The sequence below is a fragment of the Oryctolagus cuniculus genome, chromosome 19, assembly GCF_964237555.1.
Source record: "Oryctolagus cuniculus chromosome 19, mOryCun1.1, whole genome shotgun sequence".
In the NCBI taxonomy this organism is placed as follows: Eukaryota; Metazoa; Chordata; class Mammalia; order Lagomorpha; family Leporidae; genus Oryctolagus; species Oryctolagus cuniculus.
Window position 1 is genome coordinate 5,449,628 of NC_091450.1, and position 20,734 is coordinate 5,470,361.

A 20,734-nucleotide genomic window follows, 5' to 3' on the forward strand; every position below is an offset into this window, starting at 1 on the left:
GGAAGAGGATTAGCCTATTGAGCCACGGCACCGGCGAATTGTGTCTTTAAATGACGATAGCTAATGGAGATTCAGTTAAAATAGACACAAGTGCTGTAGAGATTTTTTACAGAGCCCTGTTGACTCTGTGGTTGTTAATGTGTTGTGTGTTCCAGTATTGTTAATGGAATAGATTTTAAATGTCCTCACCAGAAAGAAGTAAATAGATAGGATGCAAATATTAATTATCATGTTTGAATCATCATTTGATATTACTTGTATCTTAGTATCATGCTGTACCACATAAGTAAACCTGCTTCTTATTTATAAATTAAAGTGTAAAAATGAAATGAAATGAAAGACAGTAAGAACAGAATTAATAAATCTAATTTTTGAAACTAAATTAAGAAAAATGATAATTGTTCATTCCTTGCTGATGAGCACAAAATGCCTCAAGAAACTTGATCTGTAGATAACCTTAATTTCTCTATGTAGACAGTGAAGAAGGTTTAGTCTATCTTAGTAGCCTGAATTCATTTTCTGATCCAGGGGACTGCAGTACAGGATGAGCAGGTTCTCCAGTCCCTTCCCTCCCCCCGCTTTTTTTTTTTTTTTTTTGACAGGCAGAGTGGACAGTGAGAGAGAGAGACAGAGAGAAAGGTCTTCCTTTTGCCGTTGGTTCACCCTCCAATGGCAGCCGCGGCCGGCATGCTGTGGCCGGCGCACCATGCTGATCCAATGGCAGGAGCCAGGTGCTTATCCTGGTCTCCCATGGGGTGCAGGGCCCAAGCACTTGGGCCATCCTCCTCTGCACTCCCTGGCCACAGCAGAGAGCTGGCCTGGAAGAGGGGCAACTGGAACAGAATCCGGCACCCCGATCGGGACTAGAACCTGGTGTGCCGGCGCCGCAGGCGGAGGATTAGCCTATTGAGCCACAGCACCAGCCCTCCAGTCCCTTCTAAACCCATTCCTTACACTGCTGATCTGAATATCGCCTTCTCTTATTATAACATACTGGGGTGCAGTGGTGAAACTACTTTTTTATATAAATGGAGTTATATTTTATGCATCTCCTGCAAAATTCTCAAAATATCTTTGTGCTGTGGATGACCAGTCATAGGTTTTACACAGCTGTTCATAAAATATAGTCAAGTTAATGAAAGAAATATTGTTGATTTGTGGAATTTAACAATAAACACAAGGTACACTTTGCAATGAAGATTACATATTATTTTATCTAAGTCAAGAAAAGTACAACAATCTGCATAGAAATGACACCCTTCCTAAAATAATTATTCCATGAATATTAGATATCAGACTAAAAAAGCTATTTTTCCCTAAAATGTTGAATCATTTTATCTAAAAATAGCCTGTTGAATGCTATAAAATCCTTCTTTCTTTCCTCGCACTGCTCTTTGTTTCTAATCTCAGCCCACAGACTTTGTGGTCAATCTTTTGTTCTTGGTACAGTCACTGGTGTTATTTCCCCCACCATAATCCACAGCTATGTATTTTGGGGCTCACAATATTGAGAAAAAAGAGAAAACCGATACAATGACAGTGAGCTTGATCTGCATTACCTGTCTTCTGAGAGTTTCATAGGCTTCACCCTCAGCCCTGGAACAAACTGTTATTCACATCTCACAGCAAAGATTACAATGCGCCTCAGGTTTATATATTTTTTAACAAATCAATTGGAATGTGCATGCATTTACACAGTGACAAACCTGTTATTGACCTCTATGAATTTCACCACTATATTTTCTTTCTCCTATTATTTGCACCAAATTATTACAGACACTTTTGTGGATTTTATGTTAGATTTCCAAATTCAGCAAATTTAAATACTGAGCACCTAATTAACTTTAATTCCAGTTAAACTATAAATGATTTTCAGTAAAATATTTGGTAAGCGTCAATTTTCTTTTGATAGCATGAAGTTAGAATATATTTTTGTTAAAAATCATCTAAAATTTGTATTTAATGGATATTCTGTATTTTATCTTGTAACCTCTGCTCTTAGGAACAACAATTATTTGCAATCCAGCAGCAACACCAATGCCTTCAGAGTCTTGCTACAATAGTGTGTTACCATCCTGTAAGTGAGCACTTAACATTTCATGGTAGGCATGCATCAGAGAGAGTGAACTGTATATATCTTGAGTTCAGGGAGCAAACACGAAAATTACCATCTGTGATATTTTATCCACTACTGCTTATTGTCCTTTTTTATTCACAATGCATGGATTACAATAATAAAATAATTGAGGTATAGATTCATAAAGTAATTAATACATACACTAATGATCTGTGCTATACAAATTTTTCTAACATTGAAGTGGGACCTTTAAAATCTGGATATCATTGTGACTGTTACTTTAAGCACCATGACTCTGGTGCTTCTTCTGGGTTCAGCCAGAGAGTAAATCCAAGTGTGCCAAAGTTGTAGAGCTTGGTGGTGGCAGCAACATATGGGTTCACTTCGTCAGCTCAGATGAACATGTCCTTTTGGTAGATGCAGCTTTTAGTGAAAGATTAGCAAACAAAATCAATTCCTGGTTTCTCCATTTTTAAAAATTTTTAATAATTGTTTATATAAAAGGAACAGATGTCATGTATTTCATATATACTGTTTAAGAACATAATGATATTTCCCACTGTCCCTCCTTCCCCTCTTTGCTCCTACTCTCATGCCATCTTTCTTTCTTGTTTTCCTTTTAGTTTTTGCAATGATATGATTTAAATTTAAATTATAACAACAAGCTTATGTATATGCTCATTATCATCTATAGATGTTTATATAAGAGACAAGAACAAAAACTCCTAACATTTCTGTATTAAGTTACACATTTATGTTGATGAAACTACAGTGCTGTAAGTATCCTTGAAATATTATCACATCCTAATCAACCTCAGAAAAGGGAGAGAATGTTGGAGTTGGCTGGTTTTCTCATCAACATGCAGCTAAATTGTTCTAATTCTTTGCCATATATTAAAGGTCCCCTCTGAAATTTATGTTGAAATTTAACTGTCATTTTAGGAACTGATTTGGCTATGAGGGCTCCACCTTCACGAGTGTGACTGATGCCTCATAAAAGAACACTTTGGTCCCCCCTTGCTCTCTGGCCCCTTCTCCATGAGACAATGTAACAAGAAGACCCCCATCGGATGGAAGTTTCTCATAATTGAACATCATGCTCTCAAGAATTGTGAGAAAAAGCATATTTAAAGTTTTATGTATTCTGTTACAGCAATATGAAATGGACTAGCACACTCTGGAGTAAAATCTAATATTATCATTTTTTCTATATACAAAGCAATAGCATCCTAAATAATGGAAAAATTCTAACATTGGATATATCTTAAATAAGACTTCAATAAAATTAGGCTAATTTTTGAGGATCTAAGATATTCTCAAAGAACGGGTGAGTGTACCTGTATTAAGTAAATTGGCAGTAAACTGTCACCATCTGATGATTATTTTGAAACCCATATATATCACCACATGAATTTATGTGTTTTCTACACAATAATGGAAAGCTGGACTTTGACAGCACAACCTGTGAAATGAAGGCAGTTCACATAGGGATTTCTGGGATGGAAACTAAGAGATATTCAATACCATTCTGCAGATAGGAAGTTAGAATGGAAATGTCTGTTAAATAGAATAATGCTTGCTGGTGATGAGGGATCATTTGTTATTGCTTTGTTTGTTTTTCAGACATACATGTGTTTCCTCCATGATATAAAGATGATCAGTTTCTACTTATATTGCTGTGAATAAATATCTTCTTTTTCAAACTGGCATTGAAATGACAGCCAACACATTCCTCCTCCTCTTTCACATCTTCACACTCCTGCTAGATCACAGGCCTAAGCCCACTTACCTGACCACCTGTCACCTGGCCTTTGTCCACATTGCATTGCTCATCACTGTGTTATTTTTGTTCTCTCCAGACCTGTTTGAATCACTCAATTTTTGCAATGACTTCAAATGTAAGACTTTGTTCTACATCAGTAGGGTGACGAGGGGCCTCTCCATCTGCACCACCTGCCTCCTGAGCATCATCCAGGCCATCACCATGAGCCCCCGAGCCTCCTGGTTGGCACAGTTAAAATAAAATCCACACTTTCATTTTTTTTATTTCTTCTTCTTTATTTGGTTTCTCTATGTTTCAGTACTAGCATGATCTTCCACACAGTGGCAGCTTCCAATGTGACCCAGATCAGTCTGATGGTTCTCACTAAGTATTGTTCATTTTTCCCCCATAAGCCACTGCATCATGGGTTTAATGTTTGCTTTGACAACATCCAGGGACATTTTTCTTATAGGAGTTATGCTGTTATCAAGTGTGTACATGGTCATCCTATTGCTCAGGCATCAGAGGAGGTCCCAGCACCTTCATAGCTCCAGCTTCTCCCCAAGATTCTCCACAGAGAAAAGGGCCACCCAGACCATCCTACTGATGGTGGGTTTCTTTGTGGTCGTGTACTGGGTGGACTTCATCATCTCCTCCTCCTCAATGATACTGTGGACATATGACTCAGTTATCTTAGGTGTCCAGAGTGTTGTGGTCAATGCCTATGCTGCTGTCAGTCCATTGGTGCTTATCAGTTCTGATAAGAGGATACTCAATATGCTGCACAACATTCTGTGGAAAAGATTTTGATTTTCAGAAGTTAATGATACAAGTGATTCCCTTGCATTGGGTGTGTGGTGTGGCAGTTAAGGCAGGGCTTGGGATGCCCACATCCTGTATTGGAACTCTTGAGCTTGAAGCTTGTCCCTGTTTCTAATCCAGGTTATTGTAAATGCACTGAGCAGTACAGCAGATGCTTTCTAAAGTACTTATTCCTGCCACATGGTAGTACCAGATGGAGATCTACAATTCTGGTGTTGGCTTGGCCTTCACATGTTCCTATGTGATCATTTAGGTATTAAACAAGCAGATGTATGATCCTTCCTTCCTTCCTTCCTTCCTTCCTTCCTTCCTTCCTTCATCCCTTCCTTCCTTCCTTCCTTCCTCTCTCTCTTCTATCTGCCTTTCAAGTGAGTTAAAAATAAAAAAATTTTTGAAATGGTTGTATGCAATTGAAATTTCTGACACAAGTTATTCTGGTAGAATGGGTTCCTATATTACTAATTAAATTGTACAGAATTATACTTTTCTTACATCCAAATACAAGAAATCTATATTTTTCCAAAATTGTATTCCTTTAATACAAAATCCACCATAATGGAAGATTTAATTATATATTTCAAATATTTAGTTTATATGATTGTTTTCCAAATATTGCTACTCAACTTTATCTATTATTTCTCATTCTTGTTTTTATTTCAAATTTTATTTGACATGTATTTATATGCATAATTCAAATATCTAATATCTGTGAAACTTCATTTTCATGGCTTATTTCTCTGTATGTTCCATTATTTCCATTTTGGTTCTCATATTTGCTCTGCTTTGTTACTTGGAAAAACTCTAGTAGCACGTCTAGTAGTTCCTCTGCCTCACAAAAGAATAATATATATAAATATATATATATACAAATATATTTTAAAAAGAACAGATTTTTCCAATTCTGATGCTTGAAAATTAGATTAATTGAATCACTTTTTTATTTTTGATATTCACTTGCTTTAAAAGTTTGACATGATCCATACAACAATAGTCACACACTATTTAAGTGAAAGTTTCATACATTTTGATGTTATGAATGGGTTCTATAATTATGATCAAATTAAAGAGAAACTTTTGAGAAATGAAATTTGTATTTCAGAACCAAGAATGACTTGTGACTTGGCAGCACTCAGGGTCAAGAAATGTTCACAGAGCTGACTCAGCCGTGTGGTATTTACAAATGGTACATGGAAACACAGTACTGAACTAGCTCATTAGGCTAAGGGTGAACAGCCACCTCATTCTTACATCCTGAGAATGGCTGACGTGTAGCTTTAGTGATTGCCTGAAATAAACTCACCATCAAGAATGAAATCCATGGCTAGCGCTATGGCTCACTTGGCTAATCCTCCGCCTGTGGCGCCGGCACCCCAGGTTCTAGTCCTGGTTGGGGAACCAGGTACTAGTCCTGGTTGCTCTTCTTCCAGTCCAGCTCTCTGCTGTGGCCTGGGAGGATAAAGGAGGATGGTCCCAGTGCTTGGGTTCCTGCACCCGCGTGGGAAACCGTGAGGAAGTATCCAACTCCCGGCTTCGGATCGGTGCAGCACCGGCCTTAGCGGCCATTAGGGGAGTGAACCAACGAAAGGAAGACCTTTCTCTCTGTCTCTCTGTCTACAACTCTCTCTCTCTGTCTCTCTCTTTCAGTGTCTAACTCTGCCTGGCAAAAAAAAAATGAATTCCAAAATTGGGTTTTTACTTTTTTTAAGAGCTAAGTGAGGTTGAAGTGTGAAGGTCTAGAGACAGCCTTGGCAAATTTTTAAGGTAAGGTTATAGTTTCCTTAATCTAATAAAAACTCCATGGTACTTGCCTCTATGTGTGCAGCAGGCCCCTTGAGGCTCCAGGGAGTTTCACTAATCCCCATTCCACCAGAGGACCAACATTAATCTATACTCAGTGCCCAGAGATTAGCCATTTTTGTTTTTTTGGTTATCAAAACCATGTAGTGCCCATTGTTTTATGTTTACTTTCTTTCTGTAATATTAATGTTTTTGAGATCTGTTCTCTTTGTAACATATCACCATTTAAGTAATTTTGATTATTAAAGAGTTTTCCATAATAAAGACATATCACATTTTTTCCAGTCACTGGTAAATATTTGGATTATTTTCACATTTAGCTCTTGATAAGCGCTGCAGTGAGCCTTTATGCAGATAGATGTTTTCATGTATTTTGGGTATGTAAGTAGGATTTTAATTACTGGATCATATGCTAATTTTCCTTTTAAATTTTTATTTATTTATTTGAAAGGCATAAAAGGAAAGAAACAGAAACAAAGGCATACAGAGAAAGTTCACATACCCTGGTTTATTCCCCAAATACCTAAAATAGTCATGACTGGGCCAGGTTGAAACAGTATCTGGAAACTCAACCCAGTTCTCCCAACTGGGTGGCAGGAATCAACCAATTGAACCATCTTTTTCTGCCTCTCAGGAGTGCACTAGCAGGAAGCCAGGATTAAGAACAGATACAGAACTATAAACTAGATACTCCAATATGAGGTGCAGGTGTCTCAAATTAGTACCTTAGCTGCTATACCAAATGCCACCCCCCCATGTGATAATTCTATTGTGACAATTTGAAAAGCTGCCAGGTTACTTTTACAGTGGCTGTACTATTTTATTACTCTCTATCAGCAACATTCAATGATTCCATATTCTCCATATCCTTGAATTGTTTTTCACTGCTGTTTAGAACCATTGTACAAGCAAGTGAAGTGTTATTTTTCACATTTTTATTTGCTATTTTATTGCTTTATTTACTGTTCTCAAATTACCACTGGTGTTGAGAATATTTCATATAGTTATTGAAAATTTATGTATGCTTGTCATACATGTCAATTCAAATGTCAATTCAAATCTGTACTAATTTCAAATTCCTGGTCTTTTATGTGGTAGAGTTCATTATGAAATCAGCATCACTTCTTAAAAATTTCTTTCTAAGATATGAATTCATTTTGTTGCTATTTCTGATGCTATCATATTCTTTTTAAAAGAGATTTATTTATTATTTGAAAGGTAGAGTGACATCATTAGGAAGAGGAATTGGAGGAGAAGGAGCGAGAGGAGAGTGAGAGGAAAAAAGAGAAAGAAACTTTCCAACTTCAGGTGTTCTCCCTAATTACCTGCAATAGTTGGAGATGGGCCAGGCCAAGGTCAGGAGGTGGAGGTCCACCTGTGTCTCCTGTGTTGTTGACAGGAACCAAACTAATTGTAACATACATAGTATTTTTCTTGCATAGCCAAAACTGGCTTCTGGCTAAAGCCAGCCCCCCCCCAAGCTGTTGTGGGCACTTGAATGAACCAGGAGATGGAATATACACTCGCTCTGTGTCCCTGTCTCTCTCTCTCCCTCCCTCTTTCTCTCTCTCCCTCTCTATCATTGTCTTAGTCACTTTAACATTCAGCTAAATAATAAATAAGCTTAGGAAATGTTTGTAACATTTTATAAATATATGAAGATTCATTGAAAAGAAGATGAAGTAGTATACTTAGAATTATAATAAGCATCATCAAAACTATCACAAATCAATTTTTGGTATACAATAAGGATAAAAAACATAATGAAAGTTAAATAATTTTATTGGGAAAATCAGCAGGTTAGTAAGATATGAACATAGACAACATTTTAACCAGTAAACAGAGTGAATGCCATTTACAAATGGTAAGAAGAAATTTTGAAAATTTCAATGTTTTAGGGTCCAATAATGTTGTGAAAATATTAGCTTCTACTAATGCAGACTCTGGAAGGCAGCAGTGGTTCAGGTAGTTGGGTTTCTGTTACCTAATGGGAGTTCTGGACTGAGTTTATAGTTATTGGTTTTGACCCCAGTTCAACCCTGCCTATTATGGGCATTGGGGAGTGAACCAAGGGATGGGAACTCTCTCTCTCTCTCTCTCTATGTCTATAGAAACATGCCGTTCAAGTAAATAAATAAAATTTTTAAAAGGAAAAACAAAAGAAAATATTAATCTACAAATCCTATATTTTCTCAACCATGAAGTGACAGGTAGAACTACTAATTAAAATGTGACCAAGATGTCATTCAGAGAAATTTATGTTTTATTTAAATCATCTTATTTAACAGTTGTATCAAATGAAACATCCAAATAAATTATTTTTGAGGAATCAGAAAAGTGGTAAGTAAGTATTGTGATGATTACCTGAAAAAATGAATTCAGGTAACTAACTCGGCTAGTAACTTCTAAAAAAGTTATCTTTTATGACAAAAATATTAATTATGGCAATATTCTCATATTAATCACTATTATATTTGGATTTCCATAAATTTGTATAAAATATAAATTTACCTATACAACATTAAAAATAAGACAAATTGATAAATCATTATTAATATATTTGTATATTATACTTTCATGAAATGTTCCAAATTGAGAAACCTGGTATTACTTTTTAGACTTTTTGTCTGCCACAAACAATTTTTGTAAAATGTTATACTCCTGTGCATTTGGTGTATGCATGCATGTGATAAAATATATGCCACATGTTCTCAAAACACTTCTAATATAATAACTAAATGTACTCAAGAAGTTGCAAACATCCTTAAAAGGTCCAACAGAGTCAAAAGGAAAATTGGAGAATTTCCCAATATCAAACAAAACTCATCAGAAAGCCAGAGGAAAAATCAAACTGAGAGACAAGTGCTACCCTAGGGACACTGCCTGGACATTTAACTTTCTCTGTGACCAACTGGAGTAAACAAGAAAATACAAAAACTGGAGACTTTTCAAGGATCAAAGCACACCAAATATGAGAACCAAATTGGAAGTAAAGGTGCAAACACAGAAATAAGCCACAAGAATGAAGGTCCCCAGAAATTATATATCAGAATTATGTTTCAAATATTTAAATAATTAAACAGAAAATGAAAAAAATGAACTAGTATGAGATGAGAAATAATAAGATGAGGGAACCCAAAATTTGATAGCCATATGTAGAAAAGAACCAAATGAAATGTAAATATTTGAAAAAATGGAATAAAGTAAGCAAAAATAAAACACAGAATTTAGAGATTAAGCTCAGGTGATGAGAGTAACGAACTGGAAGATAAGCTGCAAATTATATCACAGGGTGACATTGCATTAGAACATATAAATTTAGTTATGTGACAACTGGAATGAGAATGAAAAAACACATTTACTTTTATTTTTAGATTTATGAATTTTATACAATTATGAAATATATTAACCCAGTAAAATAATTATAAATACCAAATACATCAACCAAACATAAGGCATTGATTTCAGCACATCATTGTATTTAAAAAAAAAAGAGATAAATAAATAGAAGCATTCAAACACATATAAATGTTAAACTGCATGACCAGGTCGAAGTACAATTGGAGAATAGAGAAAAAGAAATACAACCTAAAAAGTGATAGAAGAATCTACACAGCCTTTTTATAATCCAGAAAAGAGAGATACCAAAATTATCATTGCTGACAGAAATGGATAGCCATGTAACATTTGAATACTTACCTATTTTTAATTAAAAAAGTAAAATAAAAATATTTTCCAAAGGAAGACATGAAATATTTGATTGCCATCACTTTAAGAAGAAAGAGAAGTTTTCCTGTCCGATTTTCTGAAATCAGAATGAAAAACAAGAAACTTTTGTAAACATATGGGAATCTGAAATAATGCTGGATGTTGAATTAAAGAAATTTAAATTCTGGACAAAATGGTTCTCAAAGCATTTAGATATAAGAAAAGTATAATTCTATACAATTGAATTAATCAGGTAGAAACTTGAGGTACTAGAATAATTTATATGTTCTCAAATACAGCTATTGCAAGACAGTTATTTTTAAATTATTTATTTGTTTTTACTTAATGTTAGAAAAAAGAGAGATGATAAATAGATAGACAGATAGATGATAAGTAGATAGTTAAAAATATATTTGCTTGTTCATTGTTGCTGTGCACAGCCAGGGTTAGGCCAGCCCAAAGCCAAGATCCTAGAACTCCAGATGTCACTCCCATGTGGGCGACAGGAACCCAAGTACTTGAGCAAACACATGCTGCCAATTACACTGTGCACTAACAATAAGCTGGATCAGAAACAAAGGCAGAATTCAAACCTAGGCACTCCAATATGGGATGCGGGCATTCCAAGTGGTACCTTAACTGCTGAACAACATGTCCACTGAAAGACAACCATTTTTGTCATCAATCTGTTAAAACCAAAAGGTTTTCCATGACATATTGTGCAAAAAATTGAGTATCCTCTTATCAGAACTGATAAGCACCAATGGACTGACAGTGGCATAGACATTGACCACAACACACTGGACACCCACGATAACTGAGTCATATGTCCACAGTATCAAGGAGGAGGATGAGATGATGAAGTCCACCCAGTACATGACCACAAAGAAACTCACCAGCAGCAGGATGGTCTGGGTGGCCCTTTTCTCTGGGGAGGATCTTGGGGAGAGGCTGGTGCTGTGAAGGTGCTGGGACCTCCTCTGATGCCTGAGTAAGAGGATCACCATGTATGCACTTGAGAGCAGCATGACACCCACCAGGAAGACGTCCCTGGATGTTGTCAGGGTGAACATCAATCCCATGATGCCAGGCATTATGGGGGAAAATGAGCAGTATTGAGTGAGAGCCATCAGATTGGTCTGGGTCTCATTGGAAGATGCCACAGTGTGGAAGAGTGTGGTAGTGCTGAAAGACAAGCAGACTAACCATATGAAGAAAAATAAGTAGAAGATGAAATGTGTGCATTTATATTTAAACTGTGCCAACTGGGAGGTGTGGGGGCTCATGGTGATGGCCTGAATGATGCTCATGAGGCAGGTGGTAAAGATGGACAGGCCCTTCATCACTCTGTTGATGTAGAACAAAGCCTTACACTTGAAGTCATTCCATACATTCAATGACTCAAACAGGTCTGGAGAGAGCAAAAACAGCACAGTAGTAAGCAAAGCAATGTGGACTAAGGCCAGGTGACAGGTGGTCAGGTCAGTGGGCTTAGGCCGACGATCCAGCAGGATTGTGGAGATGTGAGAGAGGAAGAGGAAGGTGTTGGCTGAGATTCCAATGCCAGCTTGATAAAGAATGCATTTATAAACAGCCATGTAAACAGAAATTGAGCTCATCTTAATATCAGTGAAGAAACACATGCAAGTCTGAAAAGTAAACAAACAAGAACGGTACATCTCATATCATCAGATGGCATTATTCTGCCTACTAGAAATTTGCTTTCTAACTCCCTATCTTCACAATGAAATTTGATCTCTGTAGTTACAGTTTCCATCACAGAAATTTATTTTGTGAACTCTATTCTATTCATGAGAATATTGTCAAAATCCAGCTTTCAAGCTTCAAGTGGAAAACATCATAAATCCTTCACTTTCTTGCTACACATGTGATTGCACAATAGTTTCCCATGCATTGAGAAATTTTTGGATCCTCAGTAGAAAGCATAATTCCCTTCAAATTTTATTTAACATAGATTCAATGTTAAAATAGTTCCATTATTTAGCATGCTATTACCTCAGATAGAAGCATAAGTATCCTCCCTAATTTTTTTTAATCTAGAGTGTCTTATTCTACTTATGGTGCTATAATATCATTTCTAAATTTTTACAGATTATATTTGAAAGACTGTTACAGAAGCATAGGCAAAGAGAGAGAGAGAAAGACTTTCCATCTGTTGGTTTACTCTGCAAAGATCTGCAACAGCTGGAGCTGGACCAATCCGAAGCTAGGAGCCAGGAGCTTCTTCTAGGTCTCCTTTCGTGGGTGCAGGGGCACAAGAACTGTTTTTTTTTAACTTTTATTTAATGAATGTAAATTTCCAAAGTACGACTTATGGATTACAATGGCTTCCCCCCCATAACGTCCCTCCCACCCACAACCCTCCCATTTCCCACTCCCTCTCCCCTTCCATTCACATCAAGATTCATTTTCAATTATCTTAATATACAGAAGATCAGCTTAGTATACATTAAGTAAGGATTTCAACGGTTTGCTCCCACACAGAAACATAAAGTGAAAAATAATAGATGATTTTTTTAAATGATGATGAAATCAGATCAGACCTATTGTCATGTTTAATCCCAGTGAGAGTCAAGTTGGGAATTGATAATTTCTTTTTTTTTTTTTACAGAAGATCAGTTTAGTATGCATTAAGTACAAATTTCAACAGTTTGCACCCCCATAGAAACACAAAGTGAAATATATTGTTTGAGTACTTGTTATAGCATTAAATCTCAATGTACAGCACATTAAGGACAGAGATCCTACATGAGGAGTAAGTGCACAGTGACTCCTGTTGTTGACTTTACCAATTGACACTCCTGTCTATGGCATCAGTAATCTCCCTATGCTCCAGTCATGAGTTTCCAAGGCTATGGAAGCCCTCTGAGTTCTCCGACTCTTATCTTGTTTAGACAAGGTCATAGTCAAAGTGGAGGTTCTCTCCTCCCTTCAGAGAAAGGTACCTCCTTCTTTGAAGACCTGTTCTTTCCACTGGGATCTCACTCACAGAGATCTTTTTGCCAGAGTGTCTTGGCTTTCCATGCCTGAAATACTCTCATGGGCTTTTCAGCCAGATCCGAATGCCTTTAGGGCTGATTCTGAGGCCAGAGTGCTATTTAGGACATCTGCCATTCTATGAGTCTGCTGAGTATCTCACTTCCCATGTTGGATCACTCTCACAGGGGCACAAGAACTTAAACCATCTTTTACTGCTTTCCTAGGCCATAGCAGAGAGCTGGATTGCAAGCGGAACAGCCTTAACTCAAATTAAGACTCAAAAAGGATGCCGATACTGCAGGTGGTGACTTTACCCACTTTTTCAAATACAACACAGTGCCAGCCTCCATGTACAAATTTTTAAATGAGAGAAATTTTTCTCACTGTCCAAGATTGAGGAATGTTATGTGATGAGTGCCTTATTTATTCATAATCCCACAGTACAAGGGGAAGGATCAAGAGAGTAAGGGGGCTAATGTGCCTTTTTATAATGGCACTAATCACAGCCAAGAAGTTAGAGCTGTCACAGCCTAATCACTTCCTACAATTTTGATTAAATTTTAACATGAATTTCAGAGAAAACATCTAAGCTATAGCAAAAGATTGTAACATTTTAGCTGTATATTGATGAGAAAAAAAACCAGAAAATTACCACATTTTCCTCCCTTTTCCAAGGCTGATAAGTATATAATTATATTATCAAGACCACTTACTCTAGTCCCATCAATAAAAATATGTAAGTTAATACAGAATTGTTGGGAGCTTTCATTCTTGACTCCTAGTTAGACATTTGCATCTGAGTTTGATACATTTATAATGCTAATTAAAATGCGTGTGTGTAAAATGGAGAAACCATGAGTTGATTACATATTATTCTTTCACAAAGCTTCATCTACTAAAGAATTATTATTATTATTATTTGAAGTTATTATTATTATTAACATCTGAACTGAAGTGAAGTGACTGGTGAAGCCAAACAATATATTGCTGCCATCAAAAATCTCAACACCTTCAGCAGTCTTGGTTTTTCTCTCAGATTGGACCCAGGAGAAGCACCAGAACCATATTGGCGTAACGGCATTAACACAGCATTTCCAAATTTTAAGTCTGTTTCGAGTACTAATGGAAAATAAACAATAGAACAGAGATCATTAATGTGTGCATAATTAATTTTTGAATATATTTTCTTAGTTAATTTTAATTAAGAAAATTATTAGTATATTTATCAATGTAATTCATGTATTGAGTCATATAGATGAGATGACATAAATTGTCAGATAAAATATTGCAGACATAATTTTAGTATTTGTTGTTTTGAATCAAAGATATATCTGGTTTACTGTCTTTGATGTATGGCTGTCAGCAAATGCAACTTTCACCTGTTGGAAGGCAACACACTACTTCAGTGAGGTTCTGAGAAGGTTGCTGGTGATTCTGGATTGCAGAGAAGCATGGTTTTCTGAGTAGAGGTTATTAGACAAAATACAACATACTCACTAAATATAAATATCATGTAAATAGATAATTCTTTGAGAAAGGCATATTCTAATTTTACACTGTTGCAATAAAGAGTCAAATATTATATATTCTTAATAAAAAGTCATTCAATCTTTATCAGAATTTAAATTTAATTAAAAGGAAACCCTTTGTTTTAATTTTCTGACTTTACATACTTATCCTGGAAATCAACATGTAGTTTAGAATAACATGAGGGAAAGGGAATAGAAGGAAAAGACAGATTAAATCCATAGATATCAAATGCAGACAGAGTAGGTGTAAAGGAAAGTGGATTCCAAGTTATTCATAAAATGTACACGTGTGAATACACATCATAACCTGTACTATGAGAAGTGCCCACCAGTTTGTCCTGGGGTGAGGGTGAAGCCTGTGAAAACTCTCAGAAGACAGATAATGCAGGTCAGGTTCATTGTCATTACACTGGTTTTCACTTTATTCTCAATATTTTAGGTCTCAAAGTATAGATATAGTGGTGAGTTATGGTGGGGAAAATAACCCCATTAAGTGTACCAGGAACAAAAAACTACCATAAAGTCTGTGGTCTTAGAGCAGAAGAAAAGAGGAGTACAAAGGAAAAAAGAAGCCTACAATAACCCAAGGGCTATTTCAGATACAAGATTGTCATTTCAGAGAGAACACTGTTAAGATCTTCAATCTTACACTAGTATCTAATACTCAGAGAATTATTACTTTAGGAAGGATATCCTAAATTACAGACTTTTGTACTTTTTTTGACTGGATAAAATTTTATAATGTACATTCAAAAATAGTGCTTTGTGCTTTATGGCCAAATTACACAAATCAACAACATTTTTTTCTCATCAATTGGACCATATTCTGTGGCTAGCGCTGTGAAACAAATGTCTGGTCATCCATGGCACAAAGAAACTCTGAGAATTTTAGAGGAGATGCACAAAGTCTAACACACCCTTTCCCCTAATACTGCTGCCTCTCTCTGCATCAAAATCAGTAGAGGGTGAGAGTTACAGCAGCAGTGTCAGGTAGGGATCAGGGAGGGAGAGGAGAACCTGCTCTCTCTGCTGCAGGTGCCATGGTTTGGCCTCGCGGAAGGTCCTTCTCTTAATTGCTCACCTGCCAAACTGCATAAAGCCTGCAGCACTGGATTATCATCAGGATCTATGTCTGGAAACCAAGGCTGTTTACAGACTGTGTTGCTTGAGGCATTTGGCATTTGTGAGCAAGAAATGTACAATCATCATCACTATTTTGTTTTCTTTTGTTATTATCATATCATAATAAGATTTACGGTCTGTAATTTAATTTAATTTGTTGTTTTTGTGAAAACAGTAAGCATGTTTGTGGGGCACAATGTGATGTTAAGATACAAGTACACAAGGCAGGCGCCATGGTGCAGTAAGTAAATCCTCCGCCTGTGGTGCCAGCATCCCATACGGGTGGCAGTTCTAGTCCCTGCTGCTCCTCTTCCAATCCAGCTCTCTTCTGTGGCCTGGGATAACAGTAGAAGATGGCCCAAGTGCTTGGTCCCCTACATTCACATAGGAGACCAGTAAGAAGCACCTGGCTCCTAGTTTCAGATCGGCTCAGCTCTGATGCTTGCGGCATATTTGGGGAGTTAACTAGCAGATGGAAGACCTTTCTCTCTGTCTCGCCCTCTCACTGTATGTAACTCTATCTCTCAAAAAAATAAAGAAAATCTTTTTAAAAAGATACAAGTATACATCACTGAATGATTCAGCCATGTTAATTAACATATTCATCGCCTCATATACAATTTCTTCTTTGTGATGAGAATATTTGAATCTTTTTGTGTCAGCAGTATCGGAATGCATAGTACCACTAACAATAATAGAGTCACTAGGCTTTGCAACAAGTAACTATAGCATTTCCTCTTTTCTAGTTGAATCTCTTTACACTTACCTTTATCTCATTTAAAGTCACATAGACAAGCAGTCCCTGAATTCATAAACTGCCATGGAATTTAATATGAATCAATAAAGACATTAAAATTAACTAGTCAAATCCAAATATGTTTTGAAGATAAAAAAAAAATGAAACTAAGTAAACAGAAAAAGTACTAAATTAGGGGGTTCTTTTACCAAAAGGAAAGCTAAATTCTTGAAATTCTCAAGTTATTTTGTCTGTAATCATAAAACAAATCTCACTCAACTATACACCCAGATAATACATTTGGGTTTAGGTAGAAAACCTAAACAATAACAGAGTGTAATTCAGGAAAATCATATAACTCATGGTGCATGTACTAAGCTGCCATTCATTAAATTTACAAATATGCAATTATGAACAGGTGATGATATTTCTAGACAGTTGTCTAGTAGGCCCTAAACAAAAATCTGACAATTATAATAATAGAGGGAGGGAAAATAACATTTGTGGTGACCTGCTACAATTCAATTACTTTCAAGATTTAAAAAAAGAATGTTTTATGCCATAATAATTCACATTTCAAAATACTTTAAATTTCTTAACAAATTTTTACATTAAAAACAAAAAGAAATAAAACATTGTGAGTTAGATTGTGTCTATTTTACAAAATACAATTTCACACTATGCATGTAGTAAGTGTACCTGTGAAAAAATACTAAAGCGCAAAAAAAAAAAAAAAAGGAATACAATTCCGGTTCAAATACAGAAATGTAATTATAAATGTTGCTTCTTGGATGTATTAATCATATCTTCACAAGATTATGAAATTAATGCTTGTGCCTGCAAATATCTTCTGACTTCAAAAGTGAATTTCTGATTGATTTTCTTTGTTTAAACGTGTATAAAGACCCCAACCCAAGACTATTCGAGGCCGCCCGCCTGTCCTGAGATGGGGGGCCCCGACATGTCGGATCATCAATAAACCTTATCCTTTGTTAATTGCATGAGAAAAAAAAAGTGAATTTCTAATATTCAAAGCTGAAATAAGGAGAACAGTGCTTTCCTCACATGTCATCAGCATCATCTTAAACACCCATAGAACCCACTTTCTTGTGGAGCACTCACCACCACTGACAGGGCTGAGAAGCACACACTCACGCAGCGGGGTCTCTGCAGGGAACTCATGCATGTGTGGTGAGGCTCTCTCTATGTGGTTATGAGAAAAGGAGGCAGTGAGCTCATCTCCCACCTGACCCACAGTTGTCAGGACAAGCTATGGCTTTGGGACCAGTACAAACAGAAGACACTACAGGGAGATGTGGAAGATCACAGGGAAGGAACAGCTTAGATCCAAACTTGCTCATGTGTGAACACAATTCCCTAGTCTATAATGGCCCAAAGGGTCTGTATGATCTAAGTCCTTGAAACTACACAGGAGTCTTGAATATCCCCAGCTGAAAACTAAGTCAATGCATAGCATTTATGTTAATGTTTTCTGTCTTGTTTGGGAGAGTCCTGGTGGCTTCCTCATGTGTCCTCCATCAAACATCATGTTGCACATGATAAAAACATAAAATGTAAGCTGTCAATTAAAAAAATTAAAATACACATTTATCTTCCACATAGAATATTAGGATACATGAGGCAGAGAACATGTAATAGTGCTTCTTAAAAATGAACATGAACCCCCTGTTGGAAGCCTGTACTGAGAAACCCTGAGCTCAGCATTTCCTCTCAAATTTCATGTGTTATTCAACCATTTGCTATTCAGGGTTGGCCCTAAGAATTTGTGATCTTGGAGGTTTTCAGTTAAACACATGAACTGGTTTCCATAACAAGTTATCTCATAATGCTGATGTTCCCCTACTCAACCCATTAGTAGTAGCACTGACCTAGAAAATCAAGCAGAGCAGGGTCTTTCAATGCCACTATTTTATTTTTTTAACTGTTTAGTTCAATTGCTTATATATTGCATTATTTCTTTTTTTAATTTTATTTAATGAATATAGATTTCCAAAGTACAGCTTATGGATTATATTGCCTTGCCCCCCGCCCCATGACTTCCCTCCCACCCGCAACCCTCCACTTTCCCGCTCTCTCTCCCCTTCCATTCTTATCAAGATTCATTTTCAATTTTCTTTATATACAGAAGATCAGTTTAGTGTACATTAAGTAAAGATTTCAACCGTTAGCACCCACATAGAAATACAAAGTGAAAAATACTGTTTGAGTACTCGTTATAGCATTAAATCACAATGTACAGCACATTAAGGACAGAGATCCTACATGAGGAGTAAGTGCACAGTGACTCCTGTTGTTGGCTTTACCAATTGACACTCCTGTTTATGGCATCAGTAATCTCCCTATGCTCCAGTCATGAGTTTCCAAGGCTATGGAAGCCCTCTGAGTTCTCCGACTCTTATCTTGTTTAGACAAGGTCATAGTCAAAGTGGAGGTTCTCTCCTCCCTTCAGAGAAAGGTACCTCCTTCTTTGAAGACCTGTTCTTTCCACTGGGATCTCACTCACAGAGATCTTTCATTTATGTCTTTTTTTTTTTTTTTTTTTTTTTTTGCCAGAGTGTCTTGGCTTTCCATGCCTGAAATACTCTCATGGGCTTTTCAGCCAGATCCGAATGCCTTTAGGGCTGATTCTGAGTCTTGAGTGCTGTTTAGGACATCTGCCATTCTATGAGTCTGCTGAGTATCTCACTTCCCATGTTGGATCGCTCTCCCCTTTATTTATTCTATCGGTTAGTATTAGCAGGTACTAGACTTGTTTATGTGCTCCCTTTGACTCTTAGTCCTTTCATTATGATCAATTGTGAACTGAAATTGATCACTTGGACTACTGAGATGGCATTGGTACATGCCACCTTGATGGGATTGAATTGGAATCTCCTGGTATGTTTCTAACTCTACCATTTGGGGCAAGTCAGCCCGAGCATGCCCCAAATTATACATCTCTTCCCTCTCTTATTCCCACTCTTATGTTTAACAGGGATCACATTTCAGTTAAATTTCAACACTTAAGAATAACTGTGTATTAATTACAGAATTAAACCAGTCATATTAAGTAGAACAGACAGAAAAAACTACTAAGAGGGATAATGTATTAAGTTGTTCATTAACAGTCAGGGCTATGCTGATCAAGTCACCATTTCTCATAGTGTCCATTTCACTTCAACAGGTTTCCTTTTTGGTGTTCAGTCAGTTGTCACCGATCAGGGAGAACATATGATCTTTGTCCCTTTGGGACTGGCTTATTTCACTCAGCATGATGTGTTCCAGATTCCTCCATGTTGTTGCAAATGACCAGATTTCATTGTTTTTGACTGCTGTATAGTATTCTAAAGAGTACATATCCCATAATTTCTTTATCCAGTCTACCGTTCATGGGCATTTAGGTTGGTTCCAGGTCTTAGCTATTGTGAATTGAGCTGCAATAAACATTAGGGTGCAGACTGCTTTTTTTGTTTGCCAATTTAAATTCCTTTGGGTAAATTCCAAGAAGTGGGATGGCTGGGTTGAATGGTAGGGTTATATTCAGGTTTCTGAGGAATTTCCAGACTGACTTACATAGTGGCTTCACCAGTTTGAATTCCCACCAACAATGGGTTAGTGTCCCATTTTCCCCACATCCTCGCCAGCATCTGTTGGTAGATTTCTGTATGTGAGCCATTCTAACCGGGGTGAGGTGAAACCTCATTGTGGTTTTGATTTGTCAATGCCACTATTTTAACCTGAGGGCCATGGGCTAAGAGGAAAGACCTCCAATCACTGCATTAAAGTATCACTTTGTTTACTAGTGCTCTAAAGGCTAGAGTAGACAGTGATTTCTGAGTAAGTTTGTTTTTATGAACAGTGGGTTTACATTCACCCACATAATGTTACTGATCATGTGCTGTGTGATCACAAGTGTGTTAAGAAGCAGCATACTGGGAACTGTGCATAAATTATGTAAATTTTTTCAGTTATACATTAGGAATTGGGTATTAAGGGTCATATATTTTTAATGTTAGGGAGGACTCAGATTTCTAAGCTTGAATACCATTGATCTTCAGAATGCACAGATAAGAGCCAAATATTTAGAGTGTGAAAGACAGAAAAAGGAAGGGTGCACCAGTAGTGCAGAGTGATAATGCACTGCTGAGTTTATACTTGTTCTCTGTAATGTTGTAGCAACC

The 20,734-nt window shown here is 36.7% G+C and overlaps 1 protein-coding gene, 1 long non-coding RNA gene and 1 pseudogene across 6 annotated transcripts in view; 2 read left to right on the plus strand and 1 right to left on the minus strand.

Annotated features, from left to right (window-relative positions):
* Window positions 1–18,513, plus strand: part of LOC138847108 (uncharacterized) — a 66,350-nt gene extending 47,837 nt beyond the window's left edge. For 2 of the 5 annotated variants that reach the window (XR_011384713.1, XR_011384711.1), the window contains 3 exons: window positions 2,003–2,077; window positions 3,020–3,188; window positions 12,279–18,513. This is a non-coding gene — a long non-coding RNA (uncharacterized lncRNA). The remainder of the gene's footprint in view (window positions 1–2,002; window positions 2,078–3,019; window positions 3,189–12,278) is intronic. The other 3 variants (XR_011384714.1, XR_011384712.1, XR_011384715.1) reach the window with 2 other exon arrangements.
* ORYCUNV1R-PS1622 (vomeronasal 1 receptor oryCunV1R-ps1622 pseudogene) lies at window positions 3,747–4,649 on the plus strand (annotated as a pseudogene).
* ORYCUNV1R1613 (vomeronasal 1 receptor oryCunV1R1613) lies at window positions 10,856–11,764 on the minus strand. The gene is given in 1 exon segment (NM_001167300.1): window positions 10,856–11,764. A coding segment is annotated over 1 exon segment (909 nt).
* Window positions 18,514–20,734: the final 2,221 nt, after the last annotated feature.